This window comes from Vidua chalybeata, chromosome 13 (genome assembly GCF_026979565.1).
Source record: "Vidua chalybeata isolate OUT-0048 chromosome 13, bVidCha1 merged haplotype, whole genome shotgun sequence".
In the NCBI taxonomy this organism is placed as follows: Eukaryota; Metazoa; Chordata; class Aves; order Passeriformes; family Viduidae; genus Vidua; species Vidua chalybeata.
The window spans coordinates 10770973-10798781 of record NC_071542.1 but is presented as its reverse complement, the minus strand read 5'-3'; the positions used below and the strand labels follow the sequence as shown (position 1 = coordinate 10798781).

Below are 27809 nucleotides of genomic sequence, written 5' to 3'. Positions count from 1 at the left end.
GGACGGCAGCAGGGCCTCCCCGCAGCCGCGCGGCCCGAGCCGGCCCCGGGCACGGATAGGGCCGTGACAGTCCCCGCCCCCGCGGGGAGCGGAGGCCCGGCAGGAGGGAGGGAAGCAGGGAAGGAGGGACGCCGCCGAGTTCCGCCCTAGCAGCCATGGCCGCGTAGCGTCTCCTCGGCAGCCGCGCTCGGACATGGGCCTGCCCCGGGCCGGCGGGCGGAGGCAGCGAGTCCCCGCGGCGGTGAGTGCGCGGCCGGGGCGGCTCTGAGCCGGCGGGGATCGAAGCCTGCGGGGCAGGGGGACTCCGGCAGTGACAGGAGGGGCGGGCGCCCTTGGAGAAATCCCCGGGCCCAGCCCCGCCGTGCGTGGGAGCGGCCCTCGAGGGGCTGCGGAGGACGGGGAAGCCGGTCTGGGCCGTACGGGGAGAATCGGGCCTGGCCCGGAGGGGAGCCGGCGGTGTGACCTTGGGCAGCCCGCAGTCTCCCAGCCTTAGCCCGGCCGAGGTGAGGAGCGAGCGGGGCCGCCGCCGAGCCCGAGAGCGGCCGGAGGAAGATGGCAGGGAAGCGGCGCTTCCCAGAGTGCCGCACTCCTGCGGCCGGCGAGCTGCGGTGTCATGGAGATTGCCACAGCCCGGCCGGGCCGCCGCAGCGCTATTGACCGCCCGGTTAGAAACTTGAAGGAGTTTTCTGCCTCTCTGTCACCTCCCCGGCTTCTTATCACCTCTGCTGTTTGCCTACGCCTTGCAAATGTTCATTTATCTAAATAACAAGTGGAACTATTTGTGGTTTTACTTAGAATAACTTTCAAACTTCCAGCAGAAAATCCAGTGTATTTAAGAAACTTTATAGTGTCTTTCTTCCCCCTCGGTATCAAGTGAAACTGTTGGATGGCTGTCTGTCAAAGGGTTTTCTCACTGCGTGGAGAGAGTCCTTGCGAGGCTCGGCAGTGCAGGTTCCAGCAGGGTACGTGGCCGGAGAGAGACCCGTGATGTGTTTGTTACTGCCCTGGTGGCAGCCAGAAGAACGGTGAAAGTTTGGGTGCTCTCTGAGCATAATGAGCTTGCCATAAGAAGCCCCAGTGGTTATAATCACCCTATGCACATTAGGTTACTGGACCAAGGCCTGTAGTATTAACAATACCAGAGCCTGGAAGAGAGCTAGAGGACTCACAGAACTAAATATGCTGATTGATTGTGTAGTTCAATCATTGAAAAATTCTCAGTTTCTAGACTCACACTGATAATCTTAACAAAACCAACTCTTGTGTACTAAGTGCAGACAGTAAAACTTAACTCTGAGAAAACTGAGTAACTTAATGCTCATGAGAAATCCATTTCTCATTTGCTCAAGTGCTAGAGAGAAAAAGAAGTGAATAATACTTTATTACATACCTGAATTGGTGATGCACATTACTTGTGTCAGTGTTTCAAAATGTGTTAGTGTGCGCACTGCTTGCAGCGTAACAGCTTCAGTGCATCATTCTTTCTGTAGTCATTCCACTTAAAGCTTACTCATATCCTTAGTAAAACTGGCATGATAATTAGATGTTGAAAAACCTGTTACCAACAGGTATGCTTCCCTGACAGAGTAAAACTATCCATTTTAAGTATGTCAAATGCCTATAATAATACAAGCATGACTTTGCTTATATTTTGGGATAGTGGCCTTGTTTTCAGCACTCATAGGTATGAAGAAGGAACCAGAGATAATACTTCAGCTGGGGGTAGAAAAGATCTCAGGCTTTGAGTTTGATCTTAATTTTTAAGATAAAAGTTGACAGGCCTGAAATAAGTTGTTTCTTCTTCCTCACAGGGTTGACTAATAGTAGATTTAGCTATTACAACTTCTTCAGTCCCTTGTAGTCATGGTTTTGTGATCCAGTTTTCTTTGATGTTGACTAGTTCCAAACTGTATTTGTGCAGCTGGATTTTGCTGGATTACTTCACTGAGACTAGGCCAGTTAGGAATCTGGTATCTGCAAAAAATTGTGTTCAAAATCAGATGGCAATATTTATCAATGAAGGAGTTGATTTGGACTCTGAAATTATAGTCTTTCCAAAGCTTGCTCAAAAATGAAGGAAATAAACCATGTTCATTTGAGTATGAGAAAAAAATTAAGGTAATGTACATCTTAAAATTTAGTGGAAGCTTAAGAAATTTCAAGGGTCTTAACGAGCTAAGACAGTGGTCAGTCTGTAGTAACTAAAATCCAGTTGGGGCATTTGTGATGCATAAACCTGAAAATGTTAGTTACAGATCCAAAATTAAGATTCTGTATAGAAAAATGTCTTAGAAACTGCAACTGAAATCTCATATCAACTTATGACATATGCTGTGTGTATTTCAATTAAGTGTGTGGTTGAGAATTTGATTTTTAAAATGTTTAGAAAATGTTATTCCTTATCCATTCTTACTCATTTCACTGCAGCATATTGTATGAATTGTGGTGCTGTGGGAGGTCAAAGGGTAATACCTCATTCATCAGATACTGTGGTTAGAAGCTCGTGCTTTAAAAAAGGTACAGAAATTTCCTTTAATCAGAAAATAAAAGTTCAACAGTGAACTTGCATGGCAGTTTAAAGACCTGCACTTATAACTTAGTGACCATAGGAAAATGTGGAAAGATAATTTTTGTTTCAGGCCAAAGCTCAGAGGTGGCTTTTATTTACTAGTTCTGCATTTGTATAGATGATGTTCCAGATCTGCCCTTTTCAAGGTGTGTCAGCAACACTTGAGAATTTACTGACATCATTAAATGGTTCACCTTCCACATAATCTTGAGCTTTTTTGCTCATATGCACACAGCAGTCTAATGCTATGTGCATATCTTATTCAGACTGCATATTTAGTTACAATATTCTGTCAGAACAAAACCAAATGCTGCCACTTAAGATTAAGAAAATACTGGTTACATAACAGAGCAAACATTGAAGATATATTTGGAAAGGACTTAAAAGCTTCAAAGGAAAAGTCTATTTACAGTTCCATGGAGAAAAAAAAAAGCCAGGTAAAGACATGCTCTGAAGGTAGAATGAGACAAGCAATACTAAAATCTTAATAAGAGTGAACCCTCTCTTTATGAGGTTGCAAAAAGTGTCTCTTTGTTTTAGGCTAAAGGCTTTTATGCTGGAAAGGTCTTCTTTAGGGCAGGGAGTGTCTTTGTTTTGTTTCTACTGCGTGCAGTTCTAGTGAATTATCTGCCTTGTTTTCAGCTCCTAAGTATCTCCCTGAAAGTTACAATTGAATGTATGACACATCACATAGAAAAGACAATATTTTAAGATGAGTGAGGTATGGGATATATTTTTATTTCTATGTATTAAAGATAGTATTTGAGGAGTTCAGTACTTACTTTATAGAATTATCTGGAAATTAGTCCACTAAGAGAGGATTTTTAACAATTTCTTCAGTTTTAACAAGCTGATACCTGGTTATCAAGGAGACTAGCAAGTACAGCATCCGTGTTCAAGCAGTAAGTTATTTTGCTAGATATTGTTTAGTCTGACCTTGTATTAACTTAGTGTCTTTGTTTGATAACCAGTTCCTAGACCAACAATAGTCAACCTAGCAATAGTCTGTGCAGTAATACTTCAAAGAGTACAACAGCTATGAGCCTTGGGAAGGGATCCCATTCCCAGCTTAGCTTCTTCTTGACTGCACATGCCAACTCCTGCCCTTGCACAAGCTGTGTAGCCTTTCTGCTTCTCCAGCAGGCTGAATTGGCTCAATAAGAGGTTGGAGAAGTACCAGACCAGCATGAGAAAGAGGGAGGGCAATTGGGACTACCTCATTGAGTGGCAGTCAGCTACTGATCAATTTGGTCAGGTGAAACTTCCCTCTGAGGTCACTGTCTTTTTTTTGGTCACACTTGATGCTGATCACGTATAGAGTGAAAGAGAAATGCTCTACCTTCATCTTGTCAAAAGCCACTAGGAAATAACTTACTTGCTTATATCATTTGGGTGTCTGTCTTCTAATGAGTCCCCCCTTAAGCCTTTCAATATCACTCACATCTTAATGTCTCACCTCTTGCTTGTGAGGGAGCTCAGTTCCTCCCGTGCCGCCCCCAAGGCTAAAATGGCTCACTGTGTACTAGAAGCAAAGAGTTTTAGTTAAGACTGTCTGCAGGAGACTTCATGGACTTCCCTGTCTCAGATAACATGATGTAACAGTCCCTTGTGACCAAACCCTGCTTAACTATTTCATGGCTGCCTGGAGAGCACTTTCAAATGAAAGCACAATGTCAATGGCACCAAGGAGTTGAAGACCTACAGAATATAGGTCCAAGAATGTGTCCAAGACATTTCAGTAGATTTTAATGGTAGCAGCCTTCCTGTTCTCAACTTACCTCTTAGCAAGGCATTAGAAGTCATTTTTCAAAGGGGCTAGTATGTATTTGCAGGGTACAGAGGAGTCAGCTATTTTTTTATAGTATACTTGCTGGCATTTCAGTAGAATAAATTTGCTGCATACGCTGATTTTGAACATTCATGAGTCAGCATTTCTTAATATTTTATTTTTCTGTTAGCACCATATTGCTGGACGTTCTTGATCAATTACCTGAAGTGATTTCAAATAATTCTGTCACTTTGGGAGGATTAGTTTATGCTATTAATTGTTCAGACACTCTGTTTGCTAGCTCACATAAGGTGAGATAAATTAAGTAATAAACCTACACAGGTAACTATAACTACTGTACTAAAAGTAATTGGAATATAATTTGGTTCTTTTTTTCTCCTCCAGAAAAATATTGATAAAGACTTCTAAGAAGCTGTAACATCCTAGAAGGGACATAAGTAACAATATTAACATGCCTGCTGTGGCATCTGTACCTAAGGAGCTATACCTCTCTACTTCATTGAAAGATCTCAACAAGAAGACAGAAGTAAAACCTGAAAAGACCAGTACAAAAAGGTACATATGTTGTAATTGACTTTGAATTAATACTTAAAATACAAAATTTGTTGTGGATCTAAATTTCCTTCATTATTTCTGCTAGATACAGAATATTCAGTAGTCTTATGTATGGCTCTCAACTGTCACATTGGATATGCTTACTGCCTTCAGAAGGTCACTGGCATACTGCCAAAACATGACTTGGACAGAGCACAATGCCCATGAAAATCTGCATACTTAGAGGAAAGGCTACATAAATGCAAATCTGTCAAAATGATAAAACCTTTAGCAAGTGCCTGAATGCTTTGCCTCTAGCATTTTTAGACAATCGATGATTTAACTTTGTCTTACTATGACTTAGTTTTTTCCAAGGAAAAAAACTATTCTTAGAAGGGAACAGTATCTTTTCCCATATCTCACTATGGTATTAAATTATGGAAGACTTTAAATAAGGCTGGTAAACAAACTAGCAAAGATAAACATTATTTGGAGGAACATGATTGCAATTCATATTTAATGAAAACTTTGTATTAAGGTGGTAAAATCGAATGCTTAATATATGGGTGAAGTCTGTAAACACTTAATCTTGTAATGAAAAAGTGTTTGGGGACAAGTCAACAATTATGTGCTCTACTCTTCTTTGGTTTCAGTTATGTGCAGAGTGCCCTTAAGATTTTCAAGGCAGCAGAGGAAAGCAGACTGGACGGAGATGAAGAAAAAGCTTACATCCTATATATGAAATATGTGGCTGTTTACAACCTTATTAGAAAGAGACCTGATTTTAAGCAGCAGCAGGTATAAAAGCTTTCTGACTGATCTCTTCTGCATTGGTCAAAGTATGAGAAGTACAGAGAAGTACAGAGAATTACACTAATGCACATTCAAAGGATCACACTGATATTGAGTAAACTGTCTCACTTATAGTGCTATTATTTCTTTCTTGTTTTTTGACAAGTCTGGTGTTAATTTTTTTTTCAGATTTGTTTTTATGTATGAACTATACAAATTGTCAGATCTGTCAATATTTTTTCATGGAAAGGTATTCTTGTAATTTTTACCAGTCAGACTTCTTTGGGGAAGTTGCCTTGTCTAGCCTTTATTTATTAGTGCCATGAAACAAAACTAATACTTGAATAGAAAATATTTTGATTCAAACCAGTTCTTTTTTTTGGCATTAATATCATTATAATATCAACTCTCCATACATTAGTGACTCTTGACATGCATAGAATTAGGCATTGTTAAACTGTATATTTATATGATGTGATGCTTGTCATTTTAGGATTATTTTCATTCAATTCTGGGACCTACAAATTTAAAAAAAGCTCTTGATGAAGCTGAAATACTGTCAGACAGCCTTAAACTCAGGTATGTAACATAGACATTGTTCTTTATGCCTCAAGCCTGTATCTGTGCCAAGTGCAGATTTTCATGCTATTTGGTAGTAAGCAATTGCACTTGAGTAAACCATAGGTACCTGAAACTCTTGAGAGCTTAAATTTATTTCCAGAAGTCTTTTACTGGAGACAATTTTCACTGCCATACACTCCAATAACTTGTCATTTTGTACACTGTCTGCTAATTCCTGGTAACTTTGGTTTGTTGACAGTGTCTCCTAGTTTTGTTAATTGACTAATAGAAAGAAACCACAAGGTCTGAAGTACATATACAGGAGAGATGATCAAGAGCAATTTCCTCCTCAACCTTTTAGTCACAAGGTCATCTTAGCCCAAATATATTAATGAACGTTCCTTGTAATCAGATACACTAAAAAGTCCCCTAGTCTAGATGTAGTTTACACTAAGAAATGCCATGTTTTGATTCTTCAGCCACACCTTTCCTCTGCCATTTGCAGATGTGTATGGAGTGCACAGATCTGCCAGTATGTAAATGAGCAGATGGTTAATGGGCTTTTGGGTACCTGATTGACAGCTGTCAAGTCACATCTTTGTGCCATAAGCCATGAAATTGTGTTAGTAAGAAGTTGTAAGGTAGGGTCTATCTTTAGGTGATATTCAGCACAGTAGTTCTTATTTCCAGCCTTCTCTGCTTCTTGCATCCTTAACGATTTTCTCACTCTTTTAACTCTCTCTCTGCAGCTGGGCACATTTCCCTTCACAAGTGTCATGTCGCACCCCCCTCCTCCCAAGTATTCTTGTGAAAGTGTATTTTATGCCCTCCAAAGTGCTAAATCTATAAAGTTAATTTAGGTGAACTGTGAGTGTAGTTGCATGTATGTGAAGAGTGGCTTCGCAAAGAACTCATGACACTGTGTATGAAACAATCTTTAGAGTTTCTTTGTTTAGGTGAGTCTTACAATTAAATACAGCTACAAATTCACTTTAAGAGTAAACATTGATAGAATCAGAGAAACCCAAAATGCAGAGACTTGTTTAAATAACTTATGTCTTTTTATGAAAGGAACGGAGTTTTGAAATTGACCCAGTAACTTTTAACTACTCTGGCAAAATGTGTAAATATTTAAAGGTAACAGAAATGAAACATGACTCCTGTGTAACTACAGAAGTAGTTTCAAGGAAATTATTTGTATAATTTCTTCCCCAGGCAGTAGGCCAGCAAATAGTTTGAATGTTAATTGTTAACTAAAAGTAGAGCTGCTGAAACTTGTATAGGGGCAGGAATGCTTACATTAATGGCCTATGAGGTGCTTCAGAAGTATAAATAGTAAATAGGAAATTGATGGGTAAATATTTCATACCGACCAAATTAAAATCTGAAATATGCTTTAGTGTCATTAACTCCAAGTGGGAACAAAATGCTCAGTTCTAACTTAAAATGCCTGTGCCAAATCAAGAAGCCTGTTTAAAAATAAAATTACAGACTTGGTGCCTCCTTCCTCTTAGTGGGCAATTAGTGCAGTAGACTTGGAGGTAGAATTTGATTGAATGATCTAGGTTATTAACACAGTACTTTTAAACTGAAATACAGCTGTATTGTCATTGTTATTTTAACCCTAATTACGCAACATCTGGTTAAAAGGAGCACTTACTAACACAGTTCTGAGTTCATGTTTTACTTCTTGGTTCAGTCATCCAAATTGTTAGGTCAAACATTCTTTGTTTTATGATACTAGTAACCCTTAAACTTCTCAGTTGTATTAAATGTCAATGAATACTATTGAACAATGATGCGACTGTACAAACCTCCAGTGGGTGATCTGAACACTGTAGTTTGGAGATCACTGGCTTACAATACCATGATTGTCCTTCCAGTGATGAAAGGCTGGGAGGGTAATTTTCAAATCTGAGGCTTTATGAAAAGGACAGCTGTATGCAAGACCTCATCTCCCAAAACTCCTGAGTGAACACAGTTCTTGCATTGGCTTCCCTGTAGGCCCGTGTTTGAAACAGGCACCAGGCACACAGGTGAGCACATCACAGAGTCAACTTACATTCTGAAGGTGATTACTGTATAAGTAGCTCTGATCCAACTTCCCAGAAAAAGCAAATTTAGATAACTGAGCTAACTTACTCTTCACTGGCTCCATTGCAAATGAAGTAAAATACCTGGGATGACTGTTATAATATATTGGAGTTTACTTGTAAGTCACCAGTATCTACTCTTTTCTGTGGAAAGTGAAAAACATTGAGAGATACTGTAGCTAAACATGACCCCAGGTGTAAAGAAAAAAATCGCTTTACAATCAGTGGCTATGTAATAGGACTCAAACCAAGATTTAACAGTAAGAAAATGAACCCAAAAGTGGGAAAAATAAGACCACATAGGTTAGGAAGCAAAATGGAGTTTGTTGGAATACAAAAACTGTCAATACTTTAACTTTTTAAAATTCTAAATACTTCTTTTAAAGTTTTTGACTGAAGACTTAATGATTTTGATATTAATAATCCAAGGTTAGCCAAAACCACAATATTGAAAAAAAGGCACTTCTTTCCCCTAATAGATACGAGGAAGCTGAAGTTCGGAAAAAACTTGAAGAGAGGGACAGACAAGAGTTGCAAAAAAAGCAAGATCCAAAAGATGATGGAAAGAGCTCAGCCAAAAACTCCTCAGAAAGTGCTGTGGATTCCAAAGGAAAAAGCCAAAGGGTAAGTGAAGATGTTTACAAACTTTAATTCAATCTGAATGTATAGTTTCAATCTAGAATTTGGTCTCTACTTCTACTAGTAGCTATTTCCAGTTCAGAATCAAGGTGGTTTTGGTTTTTTTTAATGAATTTACACTCTCCATGACCCTTCTTTGACATTTCCTTGGAATACATGAAGTCCTAGCAGCCTCCAAGTCTTGTATAAGATAGACTGAGCTTTATGGTTAAGTCAAATTCTGTTCTGTGCTAGAATCACATGCAAGAAACCCAAGGTAATGGTGACAAACTGATATTAAGGATAACATGTCTCCATTTTAGGGGAAGGTTGACTTTCTAGCAGTAGTGTGGAAACACTAATTAACACTTCATTCTCGACAAATACTTTAAGAATTTCTTCTGGTAGATGATGGTGTCCTAGGCTGTATTACCTTTTTAACTGTTTTCTGTCTAGGCAGGGCAGCAGCCTCAGTATCTTTTGAGTACATTTCTCAGCACATCTTCAGAAACAGCTCCCTTGTGCTGTGTTTGTTCTTGTGGCCTAACTGTCTGACAAGTTTCCTTCAGGCTCTGTGAGAGTCATTCTCTGTTGACCGCCTTAGTTCTGAGTATTATATGCTAAACTTTTTTTTTTTCCCTTTATACAGATTAATGGTGAGACAAAGCATTCACTGGAAACAAAAGATCAGTCTGATAGCCTGAGTGGTAAGAGATGCAATGCTCACACAAATGTGAAAAAGGTTTCTGTATGACTGTGCACTAATCACCTCACAGCTGCAGTCCTTCTCAGGAGTTATTTCAAAGTTAAAATATTTTGATGAAATTCTAGTATCCTGCATTTCAGTTATAACAAATCAGTAATTAATTAAGCTCTGTATTAAAGCCTTCATTACTTCTCATAAACTTAGAGATCTGTAGTTAGTTTTTCAACTGTTTAGTAATTGAACTAGTCCTGAAGTGATCAGGTTAGAAAGAAAAACAGCTGGACTGCTGATAGGCAAGGATGAAATATGACAGTTTACTCAGTTAAATACAAAATTTTTCCTTTCCCCTTACAACCTTCTGCTTTTTGTTCTTTTAATGAGTATGTGGAAAAGTTCTCTCTAGAGTTCTTAAGAGGAATATCTGCAGCATGTACTTCACAAATGCTTGCCTATATAGCTTGATTTAAATGAGTCTACAATAAGTTAAACTTGTTTATCACTGAAATATCCAGTATTGTCTAATCTAACAGATGAAGTGCTGATCACTACAGCAGAGGGAGCAAAAGGTCCACACTGTAATGTCTCACCTTCATGTCTCTGTGGGACTTCTCAGTTCTGTTTCATCTGTTTGTAGTCTTGATTGCACCAGTCAGATACCATAGCCATTCATAGCATTCATACATTTATAATGTAGCTTCTTACATGTAATTGCTTCTCTCCTTCAAGGAGCAGTCACACCTGAGAAACTGTTTGCAATGATGTCAGACAAAAACATTGAATTGCTTATAATGGATGCTCGAAAATCAAAGGATTATCAGGAATCCTGTATTCCAAAATCCATCAGCGTCCCAGAAGAAGCTATCCATCCTGGGTAAGACATGATGTTCAATGAGAGTGAAATATTTCATTTTCTAAAAAAGTACATGCATTTAAAGCTTTTATACCTAATGTCAGAATCCCTGCTGTGTACCAGTGGGTGAGATGTATCTGCACAGCTCTGTTCTTGCATGTACTGACTTCAACACAATGCATATTTATTTTATCCAAGCAAATAAACATCTATGGATTATATATCGTTGGACAAATGTTACTTGTACGTGAGTCTTTAAATGCATGTTAATACATTTCAGAGATACTGCTTATCTGATTGAAGCTAGACTCCCAGAGGAGTCTAGGGATCCATGGAAGAGGAGAGGACAGTTCCATTATGTTATACTGCTAGACTGGTTTAGTTCTGCTGAAGACTTAAAGCTGGGAACAACTCTACAGAGCCTGAAAGATGCACTTTTTAAGGTTGGCAAATTTAATCTTTTAATTAATTAATTAATTAATCTTAGTAAATAAGGTCTTGAAGCACTTACATTATGTGTATATGGAGGCTTTAATGACACCTGGTTGAGTTTCCAAAGCCTGCTTGTTTTGATAGCAGAAGTATAGTTTGAAGTTTCACACTGTACTCTAGTAGAAGACAGTATAATTTAATAAACAGCAGAATGATTCAACCCACTTCGTCAACAAGCAGCTCATCAACTTAGAGTTCTTTGCTGACAGAATTATTTGGGAAAGTACTTTTAGTCTTGTTTCCCAGGAACAGTCACCCTCTCTCCTGTATTAGCAACAGTAATTCCTTATCCCTGGAAACTGGTTGGCCACCTACTTTGCAGTCCTATCAGCCAGGTACTTCCTACAGTGGAGGGGCTGCAATGAAGGAAGCTCCAGAAATATTTTCAGCATGGTTAACATTTCTGCATTTTTGAATATGACTTTTAGGTAAACATTAATTTAAAATTGAGTTTCATCAGTGCAGGAAGCTTATAGACTCCACAGTGAGCAGATACCCAATATTTTCAAGTCAAACTCTCTGTGGCCATGTTGTCCCTCCTCTGTACAGTGGTGGCTCTTGTGAAAGACTGCAAATCTTTCTGTTACCTTGACATTCAGGACTGGGGTTCAGAGATAGTTCAGCAGTTCTCCCTCTTAATTGTTTTACAGACTGTTCTCTAAACTGTTTGTGTCTTGTTCATTTGATAATACTGAGGAGGGCAGTCTGAACCCTGAACTCTCAAGGGGTTTCAGAAAGTCAAATGTTATGCTTTCTAAATCACTAATCCCTTAGCAAACATACCAGATAAGAAACTGAAGCAAATATTGTAATAAAAATACTTTTCTGTGTGGAGGATTGTTATATGAAGCAGCAGTAAGTGGTTCTTTCTGTGCTGGAAATACTCACACCCTGTTGTAGGCAGAGCCAGGAACTCAGCTGTGCTGGGCATTCTCTAAACACAGAAAGGATCCCTATTTTTGCCACCTCTAATTCTTGTTTAAAAATCTAAAAAAACAATCTCTCAATTTAATGACTAGGCACAGGAATTTCAACAACACTATAAAGCTGCAAAAGTTCACTTTCTATTTTTAAATCAATTAACATTAAACTTTTTTTCTATACAGTGGGAAAGCAAAACCATCCTGCAGAATGAACCTTTAATTCTCGAGGGAGGTTATGAAAACTGGCTCCTTTGTTTTCCCCAGTATACAACAAATGCTAGAGTAACTCCACCCCAGCATGGCAGGACTGAAGCAGTGACTGTTTCTTGTAAGTATAAAGTATAACACCCCACCAAGCATTTGTAGTTACTTAATGAGTCTTTCATTCATTGAGCTGTATTTAGGAAAGTCTTGTTCTAGCTAAAAACTAAATTTTGAGTTGGAATGAGGGGTTTATTTTGCGTCTGTGGTTTTGTTTTGAGAATTCTCTTATGGTTCCCTCCTGTCCCCTCTCCTGCAGTGGATTTTACATATCCATCTCTGGAAGAGCCAGCTCCTGTGCCACCTGTTGTTGCTGAAAATGAAGAAATGGGAGACAATTTGGAAGAGAGACTAAAATCACTTAACAGACCAAATGTACAGGATGCTGCTGTTCCAAAATCTGACAGTTCCTTTGTAGTTAATCCCGTGTCAATTACAAGAAGTATCCCTGAGGTAAGCTTTTTGACCTGTTCCTTTTTTTCAGTTAGTATAGGATTAATGTGTTAGAGACCCACCACACCCAGAACTCTAAATGCACAAGTAAACATACTCAGTGCATTTGGTTAAGCCTTGTACACGAGTATATTGGTACAGAGACTCTTGGTGGTCTGTGAAGCTGTGGTAACTGATCTACAGAATTCTGTGAAACTAAATACACTTAACAGAATAGCAAAAATTTTCATAAATGTTTCTATGTGAGCATGTGAGAAATTCAAGGTCAGCAATTGATCACTAATTCAGAAAGTTCATAAGTAGTCTTTCTACTTAAAGCACATAGGATAAAATACAGAGAGGACAGTTAAGCCATGGCTTACCTTGGCTATTCCACAGGTCTGATTTCCAGCCACTGTATCTTCATTCAAGTAATAAAACATTTAGGTGTTTTGTCACTCTGGGCCCAGTAGTGAAAGTATAGGAATTTGTTTCTTCCTTTCATGTGAATGAGACTTTATAAAAACACTTTTGTAGAGTTCTTACAGTAAAATAATACTTTCCTTAGGAGACAAGGCTAAAAGCTCTTCACTTTCAGCCTTCTAGATGCAGCCTTGAATATAGATTTCATTCAAGAGACCCTATGCTGTAAAATTTAGAGACCTTATTTCTGTTTGTCCCTGAACCAGATGAGCTTTTATTTATTCAGAACAGTCACTATGGCATCAAAAACAACCTACAGGCAACAGCCGAGCATAAGCCATTCTTAAATACCCCTTCCCATCAAGCAGATCTGTCTTAAACAGATGTGCTTTGTCACATGATTGAGAGAGCCAAGCCCAAATTAGGCTGCCTGATTGCCCTAAAATGTTCACCTTTGAAAGCTCAGAAATAGAGGTAATTGTGGTAAAAGTGGTAATTAGTGCATAATGCTGTCCTTGTGATTCTTTAGCACTTATTAGTTCACACCTAGAATGAATACCTAGTTTTACTAACAAGCAGTTTGAACAAGAAGATTTAATGAAATTGAAAGATCTGTCTCTCTCTGGCAGAAGTCAACTTGATATCATCTTTATTCTCTTAAAAATCTCATTTAGGAAGAGCTTGGTAAAGCAAGTAGTAATTGCTGTAGTGAATTGTTCTACACTCTGTGTTCTGTGCCTGTGTTACAGGTGGATCGTTCTAAAAAGCCTTCACTAAAAATCCTTGGTGATAACAGAGCAAAACCTCCAAGTACAATCAGTGACAGCCAGTCTGGTGAGAGTGGAAGAATAGTTCCAGACCGCTCCACAAAGCCCGTGCACGATGGAAGGAGCACTCTGACAGAAGAGGAAAAAAGTCGGGTCCATGCGGAAACCGCTGCTTTGTTAGAGAAGAACAGACGGGAAAAGGAACTGCGGGAGAGGCAACAACAGGAACAGAAAGAGAGGCTCAAGAGAGAAAAAGAAGAACAAGAACGAAAAGAACAAGAACAAAAGGCAAAAGAGGAACAGAAGGAAAAGGAACACAAAGACAGGCTACAGCAATCAAAAGAGGACAGAGAGCAGAAGGAGAGGGATGAACAAATAAAACGAGAGCAGGAGGAAAAGGAACAAGAAAGAGCACATAGAGAAGCAGTAGAAGCAAAAAAACAAAATAAAAATGAACCAGAAAACATTGGTGGAAAAAGGATTGACATTGACAAAATATCCATGGAAGAAAGAGAAAAGGGAACTCGAACACCAGAAACACAGAAACGGGCACTGGGTGATGCATCTCAGACCTTTGTGACTGTTCCAGGCAAGGTTAGTGAAAAAGAAAATCATCATCTAATGTGAAGTAGTCATGCACTTAAATCATTCTGAATAGTCTAGTTTTCATTTAGCAATTTGAAATACATAATTGGATGTTTATTTAGACCGCATTTTACATAAAAGTAGAGGAGAGAGTTAAAACCAAGACACAAATAGATTTTTTTTCCCAAGACAAGCTTGTTTCTTTCTTGTAAGCAGGCAGCATGAAATCCCCACGGAATAATAAAACTTCCCACTCACATGGAGCTAGAAGGGATGATGGTTCATAGACTGCAACCCTCTGTTTCAAAGATAGAAGCCTTGGTGGTATTTTAACTCTTGTACCAGCTTGGTACTGTACTATGTACATATGACACAATAGTGTCATAAGGAACCCTTTAGTATCCCCAGGTGTAGAAACACTGACAAAACAGGATTTTGTTACCTGGCACAGGAAGCAAAGCAACATCCTCATCTAGGATTTTTGCTGAAAACAGTCCAGTTCCAAACCTTGGGGGGAAGGGAGGAGTGTCACAGTTCTTTCTTTCCTCATTCTTGAAAAAAACTTCAAAATTTCTCAATGTACAAATCATCTGATCATAAAACAGGAGCCATTTGCAAAGCTAACAATGGAACAGATGTCTTTAAAACTATTTCTCAAGAACTTGAATTGGGATATTTTTGTCTGCTTTTATAATTGCAGTTTGGTTTGACCATATTCTGGTGTTTGTTTTAATCCAAATGCACAAGAAAGCAAAAATAAATCTTCCTGTGCAAATTTAGCACAGTCATTCATGAGCTTTTGACTGACAGAACAACACAACATAATCCCAAAATTATGGCCTATGATCAACCAACTTCATGTTGGCTTCACAGTTTGCCTTTTCCATGGAGAGGTTTGATAAGTGAGGAGTGAAAGGGAAAAAAGCCTCAAGTTTAACAACAAGTTATAAACCCCACAACTTTCAGGGTAGAAAGTAGTGTAGGTGGAAGTTCTGTACTTTATTTCTGAGCTGTTGAAACTGCAGAACAAATTGTAATACAACATTCAGTTTCAAAACCTATTCCAGTGAATTGCCTATAGTATGTAGAAGGAATAAAAATTACCTGCTTTAACCACTTTGTTGTGGTACATGCATTTAACAACCAAAAAAGAAAGTATAACTCTGCTTTATCAGCATTCTTTACTGACATGCCAGATGAAAATTGAAGCCTTGTTTCAAAATCTTTTGCAGCAGATGGGGGTTAAAGGACAACCAGACAGTGAAGCTCAAAAGCCAGGACCCCTTAGAGAGGATTCTGAACAAGATGCTGAAAGACTTAAAGTAAATACAAATGTATTGTATGTAGCCAAAATAACCAAGCACAGATGCTTTATGATTATTATATTATGTTAAACTCCATTTCATTTCAATTTTTAAAGTCATCATCTTAAGAAAAGACCATGCCATGTTCACACTGTGTTTTTCCTTTTTTTTAATTTGGCATATTCATATGAAAAATACTTGAAACTTCCATTAGAAGTCTTGATGTATTTCTGGTGGCACTAACAAGCATTCTCCATGCATTTGTCATCTCATGCATACACCTTCAAGTGCTACTTTAAGAGGGAGAAAAGCTCAGCCTTATGTGTTTAACAGAAGCACATACTCCTACCATTTTCTGATTCTTCAGGGAAAAATTTGAGTTTTGTGACTTTCATGAGACTAAATGGTTGGATTGTTTTTTGGTTTTTTGGAATGTGTCAACAACTGTTTTGTTTAGATTCCAATATTTTTGTTTAGATTGAGCAATAGAAAGTACTAAACTACCATTACAATACATTTTATTTCTATCTATAATCAAGGATTTATTGTACTGTTTGCACTGAATCATGTAACTCCATAGAATAGTCACAGGCAGCTTGTTGCTCTGCATAGGTAACTGTACATACCTTTTCTTTCTCTTTGTTTATTAGTCCCAGCGGGAGCCATTAATAAGAGCACGAAGTGAGGAAATGGGAAGGATAGTCCCAGGGCTGCCTGCAGGTTGGGTAAAGGTAACTCCTCTCCTGAAATGAAAATCAAACTGTTTTGTGTAGTTTTGTCCTGTATTTCAGTTGTGTCTTACTTCTAAGTTAGATCTTGTTTCATTTTTTTTTTTTTACTCCCCTTTAACTTACACACAGTTACTTTCTGAATTTTAATATTATTTGTAACGAAACTAGGACAGTTCATCTGCTGTTTCTGATTTTTGCTGTTTAATAGGCATTTTGGTGAAAGTTCTCCCTTCTACTAAATTTAATCCATTTAATGTTGACGCCAGTCACAGCATAATATCCCAATGTCTGAAAAACTCATGCTGTTCTTACAGTAATTTATTAATAGGTAAGTTAATGATGAATTTTCACTTGGGTTTGAAACCGTTTGGTTTTTTTCCCCCAAGTTCCTGGATGACATCACTGGAACCTATCGTTACTATCACTCACCAACAAATACTGTTCAGATGTACCCACCAGAAATGGCTCCTCCAGCCACTCCTCCATCAACCCCTCCCACTCGGAAAGCCAAGCCAAAGGTGACCGCTGAGCGGGAGAGAGAGCACTCCAAGCTGAAGCGCTCCTACTCGTCCCCAGATATAACCCAAGCCATTCAGGAGGAAGACAAGAAAAGAATTCCTGTAACTCCTGCAGTCAATCGTGACAATAAGTATGTTTGTTTGATAAGTTAGGTCACAACCCAGGCCCTATGACAGCACAAAGGACTTTCTTTGTGTTTAACCAACTGAAATTACTGTTTTCTAAGTGGGTTTGAAAGGATGCAAGAGTAATAGACTAAAATTTCATTGCTAGAAGTTCAGTGTATAGAGCAATTCTCTTTGAGAAATCAATATAAGAGTTCTGTATTAGCAGGAATTTCAGAGGTCACAGACTATTAATTGGATGACAGTTGCTTTAAGTTCTGTTATTTGTATTAACATACTAAAAGACTATGTTCTGACAGTTTGTGAAATGCAAGTCTTCAGATTTTAAACTGTATTAAACAGCTACATCTTCATCTGTGAATTAAAGAAATAAAGGGAAAAATATAAATCTCACAACTGATGGTGCCTAAAACTCAGCCTCATTATAGGCCAGTGTATATAGATTTCTCACTGTTGCATTGGCTGGTTTTGAATACCCTAAATGATGGTATTTGGTGCCAGGATGGTCCAATCCCTGTGGGTGGTGGGGTGAGGTGTAGTGTCGGTTGGTTTATGTGAACAACTTTGTCAAGTCTGAGACTCCTAAAAAATAATTTCTTGCTTATAGACCTGCCTGTTACACTAAAGCAGAAATTTCCAGGCTCTCTGCGTCGCAGATTCGAAATCTTAATCCTGTGTTTGGAGGATCGGGACCAGCTCTGACAGGACTGCGTAATCTAGGGAACACTTGCTACATGAATTCCATATTACAGTGTCTGTGCAATGCACCTCACCTGGCTGAGTATTTCAACAGAAACTTGTATCAAGCTGATATTAACAGGTAACAATCTCTCATCTGCCTTTATACTTGCCAATTCAAGATCACTTGGTGGGGCTGTTTGTTTTTTAAGTAGGAGGCAAGTGGTAACTTTTAGGCACCTTGACATTTTCAAAATTCATGTGTATCACTAAATAGGTTTTACTGGACATTGATAATTAAATTATGGTCACTACGTTCATAAAATACATGTGTACTAGACTAGGCTCTTAAAACTAAACTGAATATTTAAACAGTTCACAAAACATGCTGGAAACAGCTGTATCTTCTGTCTAGAATATGGAACCAAATTACAGGGCTGACATAGATGAAAATTTAACTCAGTCTAACAGCCAGTTTTCCTTCGTCTAAAGAAATTATTTTAAAATTTAAAATTTAAATTTAATTCATGTCTTGAATTAAAAACATTAATATTTTAAATTATTTTAAAATTTAAAATTTAATTCATGTCTTGAATTAAAAACATTAATACTAAAACCCAGTTATTTGAATGGCTCAGATTGCTTTTGTCTCTTATTTTATAGGTCAAATTTCTTGGGGCACAAAGGTGAAGTGGCTGAAGAGTTTGGTGTAATAATGAAAGCTTTATGGGCAGGACAGTATAAATATATCAGTCCAAAAGACTTCAAAATTACAATTGGGAAGATTAATGACCAATTTTCAGGATACAGCCAACAAGACTCCCAAGAATTGCTTCTCTTTCTAATGGATGGCTTGCATGAAGACCTAAATAAAGTAAGCAATACACTTAAAACAAATTATATATCTGTCAGATGATCAAGAGAAATACATTTTCAAAATACTTCCTTATTCTGTAAGATGATTATATTACTGCAACCCTGTATAGAAAGAAATAGGATTATGCAGAATTAAAGAAGGAATTCTGAAGTAGTAGGTATAAGGTAGTGGAGGGAGTCACAGAAGAAGCCTCACTAGACAAGAACTGGATGGCTACAGTGACACTGTTTAAATATTCTTGTGAATATTCAATCATATGCTTGCCTATAGATGAGACTTCTTACTTACATATATGTTAATATATTGCTGTGGTATTTAAACTTCTGCTATCCAGGCTGACAACAGGAAAAGATACAAGGAAGAAAATAATGATCACCTTGATGACTCAAGTGCAGCAGAAATAGCCTGGCACAAACACAAACAGCTCAACGAGTCCATTATTGTGGCACTCTTCCAAGGCCAGTTCAAATCCACTGTGCAGTGTCTGACGTGTCACAAGAGGTCCAGAACCTTCGAGGCTTTCATGTATCTGTCATTACCACTCGCATCCTCCAGCAAATGCACTCTGCAGGTATGGGGAACTGGAGAGAAACAGCTCCTGGAGTTCAAACATTCCTCTGGCACTTCATTATGATGCTGCTTCTGCTCACCCTCTGCTTGAAGGGCTTGGTCAGCATTCTGCTTAATTTGCATTGACCTGAAACATGAACAGATCTGAATCTGCATTTTTTTTAGTTCTTCTAAAGTTTAAAGAAATAGGTTATCCCTTAAAAGTTTTAAATTAGAAGCAGGATGGAAATACTGACACTGCCATAACAGCATGTTTATTACTTGCTTTGGTAGGTCACAATGTAAGTATTCTGTGTTTTTAAACAAAACATTGTCTGTATATTTTGAAGGACGCTGATTAATATCTGCAGTAAAACTTGCTTCCACGTATAGATTTAAGTCACTTTTCCTCAGTGAAATGTAGGATGCAGATAACTGATGCAGCTTAACAACCAAATGGGAAACAAACATTTTTGTTACACTTCCATAAACGCCTACCATTCACAATCTCTGTATTTTGTTTTAGGAATGCCTTAGATTGTTCTCCAAAGAAGAAAAGCTCACTGATAACAATAGATTTTACTGTAGCCATTGCAAAACTCGAAGGGATTCTTTGAAAAAAATAGAAATTTGGAAATTACCACCTGTTCTTCTTGTGCACTTGAAACGGTAAGGAAATGGTGATTGGTGAATATTAATTAGGATGAAATGACCAGGCTTGATGGAACTGGATTGTTCCATGGCAATAGCTGAGCATTTTTACTTAGAGAAGGTCACAGATACATTACTAATTGTAATGTTGCAAGAATTTGATTTTCATCTGATGCTTCTTTTAGAAGGCTGTAATTCCCAAGGTACTTTCACAAGTGACCTCTTGTTATTTTTGCTAAGAAACACATGAGCAAACGTTAACAGAACTGGGGGCTTCAGTTGAGATCACATCCTGGTTAAAAACAGGGAAAAGAAACATGCTTAATACAATAGAATAGCTTGTGAACAACCTGTAACTTTTCATTATGCTTTTTAATTCTCTAGATTTTCCTATGACGGAAGATGGAAACAAAAGCTTCAAACTTCAGTAGATTTTCCACTGGAAACTCTTGACCTCTCTCAGTATGTCATTGGTCCAAAGACTTCCTTGAAGAGATACAATCTGTTCTCAGTATCGGTAAGTAACCATGTCACATTTCAAAATCCAGCTGCACTTGATGACAGGACTCAGGGTGGCCTGTGTGATTCAGCCAGGCTGCATTGTAGTTGCAGACTACATTGCATTCTAAAAAGAACAATTGGGATTTAGTAAAAATTTCATGTTCTAGATTATTTCCCTAACCAGGGAAGAAATGGCAGCTTTGAAGGCCACTAATCCTTGCCTTACGTTCACAGAATCATTACGGTGGGCTGGACGGGGGGCACTACACAGCCTACTGCAAAAATGCTTCAAAACAGCGCTGGTTTAAGTTTGATGACCATGAAGTGTCTGAGATCTCGGCGTCCTCGGTGAAGTCCTCAGCTGCTTACATTCTCTTTTATACTTCCTATGAACAGCGAGCAGTAGATATGGCCACGTAAAGGAATGTGGCTTAAGGAAACTGGTTTTCTCTCTTCAAGAGCAAAGTAGGCCTGGGAATGCATATAAATATGCAAAAGTACAGCAGACATAGTCACTGGAGGAGTGGGAGGAGCAGGGTGTCTGCCAGCAGGGCTCCCTCGGGCCGTAGCAGTGCTTAACAATCAGAGACTGCTGGGTAACGCTTGTGGTCATACTGCCATCTGTGAAACCATTTACAAGCATACTTGCATTACTGTTTATTTTAAAAAGAACTATATTTTTAGTCTGCTCCAAAATTAAATTCTAGCTTAGTCATCTGAAATCTATTAACAAGTAGTTTAAAATGTCTTAAAATCCCAAGGCATATCTTGGTTTATTTTTTTCTTTCACTGTTAATGGCCTTTTCACATTTCTAACCTTAAGCTTGACTCTACTGTGAATACTCTAGAACGATGTAAACAGTTAGGAATGTAAGTGTACATATTGATTGCATACTTGCACATCAGAATTATGTATATAATAAAATGTTGTCCTTTTTGTGAGAAGCTCTAAAACTCAGAGGATTGCATTTATTTGCCAGCTCTAAATAATTGCAACACTACTTAATAAAAAAAGCAGAGCTGTATTATTTTTTCTGTTAGCTTTTGTCAATATTTGTGCACTTCAGAGTTATTCTAAACAAACAAGATTTTCCTTTTTAATTTTTTAATATAAATTTTCATGTACACATGCATTAAAAACCTTAATGAAGAAATTATTTAAAAATATATCCTGTTAAATGTATGTTTGGGTTTGGTTTTTCATTCTCAGTTTGTTATGTAATGATCAAGATTGTACATAATAACAGTCTGACTCATATTCACACAGTTTAAAGGTTCTCCATATAAAAAAAAAATACTGGTTTGCATAGAGCTGATTAGTTTAAAAACTTCTTTTAGTTGCATCTTACATATTTCTCTGCTCTGGTTTAGAGTTAATTTTCCTTTTCTGATAAGGTTGGCATTCAAAAGTCTTACATTCTGAGCTTTTACCTGTCTCTGTCTGTCTTGCTGATAGAATTAAGACCAATATTGATTATTTTCCAGAAGCTTGCAAGCTGCAAACAAGTTTGAAGTGCTGGAGAAACAAAAATGACATCAGTAGAGCAATGCCTTTTTCTTTCTTATGTATTAATGGTCACTCCATCCTCTCTTATGTAGCACAGTCTGGTCTGATTGTGTGCTTTCCTTTTGGTATCCTTCTGTTAGTTCCTGAAAGGCAGCTTAGATTTAACCAGCAGAAAAACAAGAATTTCCAGGTAAGTGCATCTGTGTGCTCAACATCTGTGTTGTTTTGAGGGGTGCAAGAAGGTTGTCATGGAAAAGAACCCCCGGCCCTTATGCAGTGGAGCAGATGCACGTTCCTTCATGGCTTAGAGGCTGGAACTGTCCTTTCTAGGAATCACTTCCTGAGAGACCACAACAGCTGATCAGTGGTGCACATGCTCTAGTTTATTGATGAAACAGGAGTTGGCTAATGCTGCTGGTGGATTCTAGGTGCTGCCCTACTCAGTGTTCATTTTCAAGACTAACAGGGTGTCAGTAGCCTTGGGAGATGTAAAAGAGGAGGTAAGCTGTGTCAGCCTGCACTGCAGAGTCTGGGATCTTGGTGACCTGGGCATCATCAAAGCTGTACCAGTGTTTGGTGACTGAGTGCTTGCAGAAGGCCGTGTAGTGGCCATAATCCAGATCTCCAGCGTGGTTCTGTAATAAACAACACAGTCTGTTAAAAGCAGACTCCTGTTCTGTCTCCTTACAGGCAAAGCTAGGAACTGGCAATTGTTTCTTGTATGCACTTGGAAAAGATGGCACAGAGGGTTCTAGCCCTTTTTGGCCTAGGGCAGGGAATGTTAATTCAAATAAATTCTTTCAAACAGAGTAAATGGATGATGATCATGCTTATTTATTTTGCAGTTACATTTGCAGCCCAACTATTAGCCCTGATACAGGTCACTATATGAGGGCCCCACTTGTTGTGAGCTATGTCCTTATTTAAAAACAAGATTCATGCAGGATCAGCCTGCGAGTTTACTCTGAAGAGGCATTATGTGCCAGGAGTGCATTCTTTTAACATTGGGATGTTGGGGAAGAAGGAGAAATAATGTCTCTGTCCTTCAGTTATGTACTGTTACTGGATTGTGTCCATGGCTGGTAGAAAAAAAAGCATACAACACAACATACATTAAATTATAAATCATTATACATGAAGTCCAAACCAAGACAGGCTTCATCTGCTCCATGAGGCAGGGCCTTCCCAATAGAAGCAGGAAGGGCAAAGCTTACCACTACAGCACATAAGCTGTACTCTGTACTGTTGGGACACGATGTGGAGATGTAAGGAGAGAGATCCAGATTGCTGAATGGATAGCAGACAGTGGTTGAGAGTTTTATTCTGTGCTTGTCCTGCCAGGCAAACCTGAAATGAATTTTTGAATGATTTTAAATGACCCTCAGCTTCTGTTTGTGTTGTGGTCATTGCTTAACTGACTTTCCTAGGAGGAGGGAAAAGCAACAACTGACTACCCAGCATTTGAAAGAAGGATCTCTGTTAATGTTGTGTATTGCAGTAAACTGACAGAAAATGCACTAAACCCACATGACATGTCCAGCAAGAAAAGCAGAGCTCTTGCTTCCTGATCCTTCAGTCAAAGCCTGAAGTCATATATTTGCATCACTCTCTCTGTCCTAAACATTTTGGACTGGACTGCAGTGCCAGCGTCAGCTCTTCTCTCATGCCAGACTTCATCCCTCTTCCCTCTGTATCTTTGAGTACATCACTGCACTTTTAAACATTTACAATGTGGCCAAGAGCTGCAGCTGGAGACCACATGTCCTTTGAGAATTCTGAGAAAAGCAGATGCTGAATGGAAAATCAAATAAGAACTTCAAATAACATAGTTCTGGGAAGCCAAATCATCCCAGAGTAGTCTTCTTTATAGGTGGAAAGTTGTTAAGAAAAAAAAAATTCTTTAGAATAAATTCAGCATCTAGCTATGTGTGCCTAGTGAAATCTGCTAACCCAGGTGCTCCTTTGCTGAGGCACCACTCTGTTTAGGCCTGATTTAGTAAAGGGATAAACAAAACCAGAGTGCCTCAACTGCAGTACCAGCAAGCAAAACACTGTGTCAGTCCTGCTTTTGGAACCCAAGCCACAGGTCTCTCAGTTGCCACAGGAACTGATTCACAAGGATCATACAGGGACTGAATGAGCCACTGCACTGGGCTGTAGTCAGTCACTGCTTGGTGGAGTTTTCTTCCCTCTGGAGAGCAGATCCCAAGTACTGGGAGAAATTTGGTGGGCTGCAGGACACAGGCAGAACACCCTACATGAAATTCAGGAATACAGCTTGCATGTTTGACAGCTCTTTTTCTGTAAATGCCCTTTTAACTTTCAGGTATCTAAAGTATTAAACCCACTTACTTGCAGTGATTTGTCTAGTTTCAGGCAAACACAAGTGACTGTCCTTCATGACTCACATTACCCAGGAACTGGCTATGTCCTGCCCCAGTTAGACTGTACCTCTTTAGATGAAAAATTATGATCTGTGGTGCCTTGGTTATGGAGGCCTTTACTGTTGCATCTTGGTTGCTTCCGCACCAGTAGCAATGGATTTGGTTGTTCCGAGTCAGTGTGTCTGGCTGAAAAAAGCATTCCAGGCAGTCCTGTCAGAGGGAAAAAAAAACAAACATCACTTGATTGAACAGATCTCCCTCCACCCCTGAAGGTGCTCAGCAACATAAAAGATGAATTTGCTCCTCCTTACTGAATGCAGCAAGGCTGACATTACAAATTCACAAGACAAAGCAGCGAACATTGGCTTCCATTCTCCCCACCAAGGCAGGAAATACTTGGATGACTGGGAGAAACCTGAAATACTTGGACGACTGGAAGAAACCTTCATGGCTGCTATTAAATGATCTTAATATCCTTCATCCCCTGGCAACTCGTGAGCATTGCTCCTGTAACCCTACCAGCCTCCATGGTTCTGAGACCAGTAAAGACGCCCCACTTCTCTAGGGACCAGATCCAAGACTATCCATTAGTGCCCAGGAGCCCAAAGTAACTAAACCCCTGCATTTTTCCAATAACACCTATTAGTGTAAGCCTCTACTCCCACGTGAAGCAGAAACCAGCAGGAATGTGTTGGCTGTTGTACCTGCAGAGAGCACACTCTGGTGGAAGGGATGGGCAGGGAGAGGACGGTGAAGTTCTCGGGTCTGTCACTGAGGGCTTTGCATGTCAGACACCTGATACCATAACTGAGCTGTCCCTCAAATAAGTGTGTTATAATAGATGTGCCACTGCTACTCCTTGTGCTTGCTCCCACAGCAGGGCTCTGTCTTTCTTGGCTTGGCTATACAGAAGGAAAAAAATTAACAAAATGTAGGTGAACGATTGTCTTGAGAAGTGCCTTCACTGGGTTTTAATAGGTGCTGCCCACTCCCTGGGTTGATCAGTTGTTAGTCTTGCCACAGAACTTGGCTCTAAAATGCTGTTACTTTACTTGATGGTTACATGCAGAGTAAGATTGATTCCTTTTCTTAGAGAAAAGTAACAAAAATACAACAATTCAGACATTTGATAGCATTAGTTGCTTGAAAAGCTCTTTATCAATGGCTCTGGAGGGGAGAAAGACATGGGGGCATGGCAGATGTGAAGTTTTCAGGCAGATGAGAAAGTGGAAGAATATTAACTGTGGAAGGAGCAAGGAGAGGGAGAGGTTAGGACAGTGAAGCTACACACCAGCATTGTCATTTAGATGGGGGCTGCAATTTGATGGAGCATTAGACAAGAAGCAAATTAATAATCGGGTGTACACGGGTATGAAATAAAGGTAGAAAAGGAAAGTTATTAGTGGCCCCATCACAGAATTCAGAAGAGGATGATAGGCAATTACTATATGGAATGCTAAGTCATGAAATGCAGAGGAAACAGCTGTAGTTCCCAAAATGTCACAGCTGGGCTCTCACCTCCTTGAAAGCCTCGTGGAGGTCATCCAGCACACAGATGAGGAACTCCTGTGCATCATGCTGAGTCCTCCTGCTAAAAGCTGGGTACCGCTTCCCGAAGACAGAATGAAAAGCCTCAGGGGAAACATAGTCAAACTCTCCAAGCCACATGTCAGACATCAAACAGCCAAAGGCAGTCGCAGACTCTCCAATCTCCCTTGGAAAAAAGGGGAGAGTTTCAGATGATGTATGGAAAAAAAAGTGTCTGCCTTCATTTTTGTACTGGGAGCACAGTACAGAAATTCAGAAAACAGATGCTGGTACAGTACAGCTCTGGCAGCTGTCACTTGGCTTGAGGGACTCTGCAGATCCCAGAAAGTGGTAGGAACCTTCATCAAGACTGCAGTAACGAGTATTACCGTCAAGATGGGAAGAAAAATATCATGCTGAAGGACCAGCAAGGAAACAAGCTGGGCTCTCAAAGGAGAAAGAAACCAGCTGGTGGCCAATCTGACTGGAACTGCCTGGGGGAAGCTAGCAGGTGCCTTGGACAGTCTCATGGCAACATGTATCCTTTGGCAGGAAAATAGTGCCAAGCAGAAAGCTCTCTGTGAACAAACCAACTCACTCGTGCAGGGCTGTGTTCCACTTTCCTGAGAGGAAATACTGCACGAGCGGGGTCAGGCTGCAGAGGCACTGCAGCACTGCGTTCATGTAGCACGTGTTCTCCAGGTTCTGCAGCCCTGTGAGCCCCGGGTGCAGGCTGCTCATATCCTCCAGCTGTTCCTTGGGGGAATACTTCCATTTCCGTGCCATCCTTCCACCTACTATGAAAAAAATCCACAACAGTGGAAATCTAAAATGCTACGTTTTCTTGTTTAAAAATTACATTCACATTTATTTTCACTGGGTTTATAGTGGTGAAGACTCTTTTTCTTCCCCACTAAGCTCTTTCCAATATGGTAAGATACATAATTATGAGGTATTATTTAAACACCTGAAGTTTTAGAGTTATTCCTAAAATTCCATTCAGTCTTTTCAGTCCATACACAGTTATTCAAAAACTACAACCACTTGTGAATAGCCATCTTTAGGGCAAAATGCTTAACAGTGCGTATTACATTATATTTCATTTCCTCAGGTACAGTACTCACCTGTTTTCTAAAACCATAGGTTGCAGTCCAGATGCTACTATAAACAGGTCGTTCTTCAGATTTTTGCTATAAAATGTTCCTTCATTCATGTTAGGAAAACGTTAGTAAGTTTGTTTTCTGGCTGCATAATTCTGTCCTGGACCAAACTGTCCCCATCCCCAATCAGACAGTCGAGATGCTGAACACAGACCCTACACCACCCACCGATTTGCTGTTCTTTCCTAGAGGCTGATGTTCTATTCTGAGGCAGGGCAGAGAATTCTAAAACCACAGCAATCTCTGTAGAGCAAAGACGAGCAGTGCCCTGTGTGTTCAGTCCCGTGTTCCATCCTGTCACCCCAGCCCCTTGTGATGTCACCTGGTAACACTGGGCAGGGTACACACCTGGCCAGACCTGCCTCCATCTCCTTCCATGTGCCAGCCAGAACAGAAAACTTTGGGAAGAGAGGGGCACGCACCCATTCCACTGAGCAGGGAGCTTTGGCCCAACACACCTTTATCCATGTTTGCTCACTTGGATTAGGATTTATTATTGCCATGCTCTGCTGGAAGGGCAGTGATGACCGAGGGTGTTGACCATAAAAGGATGGAGCTACCTCAGAACATCACACTGAATTAGTTCCTTGGTGTTCTGAAGATTCTCCTGAGAGGAAAAAAAAAGGTATGGCAGATGGCTTTTAATTAGCTTTGTTAATGCAGTTCATCTCTAAATTCCATATGCCACTGAAGAGCAGCAATTTTTCCCTATTTAACAGACAACTTGGAAAGTAACAAGTACCCACAGAAGAGGCCCATGAAGTGATGTAAAAAGCCTCCTAATTATTTTACTTGTTAAACTTCAAACAAAGGATGTCCCTGGCACTCCTGGGACAGCTGTCACTGCTATTGACCCCTCAAAATCTGGTTTAGTTTTGTAAATGGAACTGGATATGTTTAT

The 27809-nt window shown here is 39.5% G+C and overlaps 2 protein-coding genes and 1 long non-coding RNA gene across 6 annotated transcripts; 1 reads left to right on the top strand and 2 right to left on the bottom strand.

The window, feature by feature from the left end:
- Window positions 1–91: 91 nt before the first annotated feature.
- USP8 (ubiquitin specific peptidase 8) lies at window positions 92–22651 on the top strand. Of its 4 annotated transcripts, none has more exons than XM_053954540.1 (20): window positions 92–241; window positions 4743–4913; window positions 5546–5690; window positions 6178–6263; window positions 8818–8962; window positions 9606–9663; window positions 10389–10533; window positions 10793–10955; window positions 12111–12255; window positions 12448–12641; window positions 13793–14404; window positions 15631–15717; window positions 16350–16430; window positions 16817–17079; window positions 17682–17894; window positions 18416–18626; window positions 18964–19200; window positions 19705–19847; window positions 20214–20346; window positions 20565–22651. In XM_053954540.1, the coding sequence occupies exons 2-20, from the start codon at window positions 4810–4812 to the stop codon at window positions 20748–20750; spliced, it is 3351 nt and encodes a 1116-aa protein (XP_053810515.1). In that variant the 5' UTR covers window positions 92–241; window positions 4743–4809; the 3' UTR covers window positions 20751–22651. The 4 variants fall into 4 exon arrangements, with proteins under 4 accessions (XP_053810515.1, XP_053810513.1, XP_053810516.1 ...); XM_053954538.1 differs by having other exon boundaries at window positions 93–241; window positions 15628–15717; XM_053954539.1 differs by lacking the exon at window positions 92–241 and adding an exon at window positions 3452–3471 and having other exon boundaries at window positions 15628–15717.
- LOC128794547 (uncharacterized) lies at window positions 12448–19006 on the bottom strand. The gene is made up of 4 exons (XR_008433184.1): window positions 18918–19006; window positions 16326–16442; window positions 14838–14902; window positions 12448–12501 (listed from the first exon to the last, which is right to left on the bottom strand). It is a non-coding gene; the product is annotated as an uncharacterized LOC128794547 (long non-coding RNA).
- USP50 (ubiquitin specific peptidase 50) lies at window positions 22308–27197 on the bottom strand. Its single transcript, XM_053954975.1, has 8 exons — window positions 27077–27197; window positions 26873–26951; window positions 26347–26545; window positions 25740–25931; window positions 24926–25123; window positions 24289–24431; window positions 23052–23184; window positions 22308–22472 (listed from the first exon to the last, which is right to left on the bottom strand). The coding sequence occupies exons 2-8, from the start codon at window positions 26887–26889 to the stop codon at window positions 22308–22310; spliced, it is 1047 nt and encodes a 348-aa protein (XP_053810950.1). The 5' UTR covers window positions 26890–26951; window positions 27077–27197.
- Window positions 27198–27809: the final 612 nt, after the last annotated feature.

What these genes read in the sequence shown, in the direction of transcription:
- USP8 (XM_053954538.1), top strand. Translation starts at nt 4,810, where the DNA reads ATGCCTGCTGTGGCATCTGTACCTAAGGAGCTATACCTCTCTACTTCA. An exon ending in TTACAAGAAGTATCCCTGAG is followed by an intron (nt 12,642 to 13,792) that starts GTAAGCTTTTTG and finishes CCTGTGTTACAG; the next exon opens with GTGGATCGTTCTAAAAAGCC. An exon ending in CCAGCAAATGCACTCTGCAG is followed by an intron (nt 19,201 to 19,704) that starts GTATGGGGAACT and finishes ATTTTGTTTTAG; the next exon opens with GAATGCCTTAGATTGTTCTC.
- USP50 (XM_053954975.1), bottom strand. An exon ending in TCCACGAGGCTTTCAAGGAG is followed by an intron (nt 25,124 to 25,739) that starts GTGAGAGCCCAG and finishes CCTTCTGTATAG; the next exon opens with CCAAGCCAAGAAAGACAGAG. An exon ending in ATAATTTTTCATCTAAAGAG is followed by an intron (nt 23,185 to 24,288) that starts GTACAGTCTAAC and finishes AATTCATTTCAG; the next exon opens with GTTTGCCTGGCAGGACAAGC.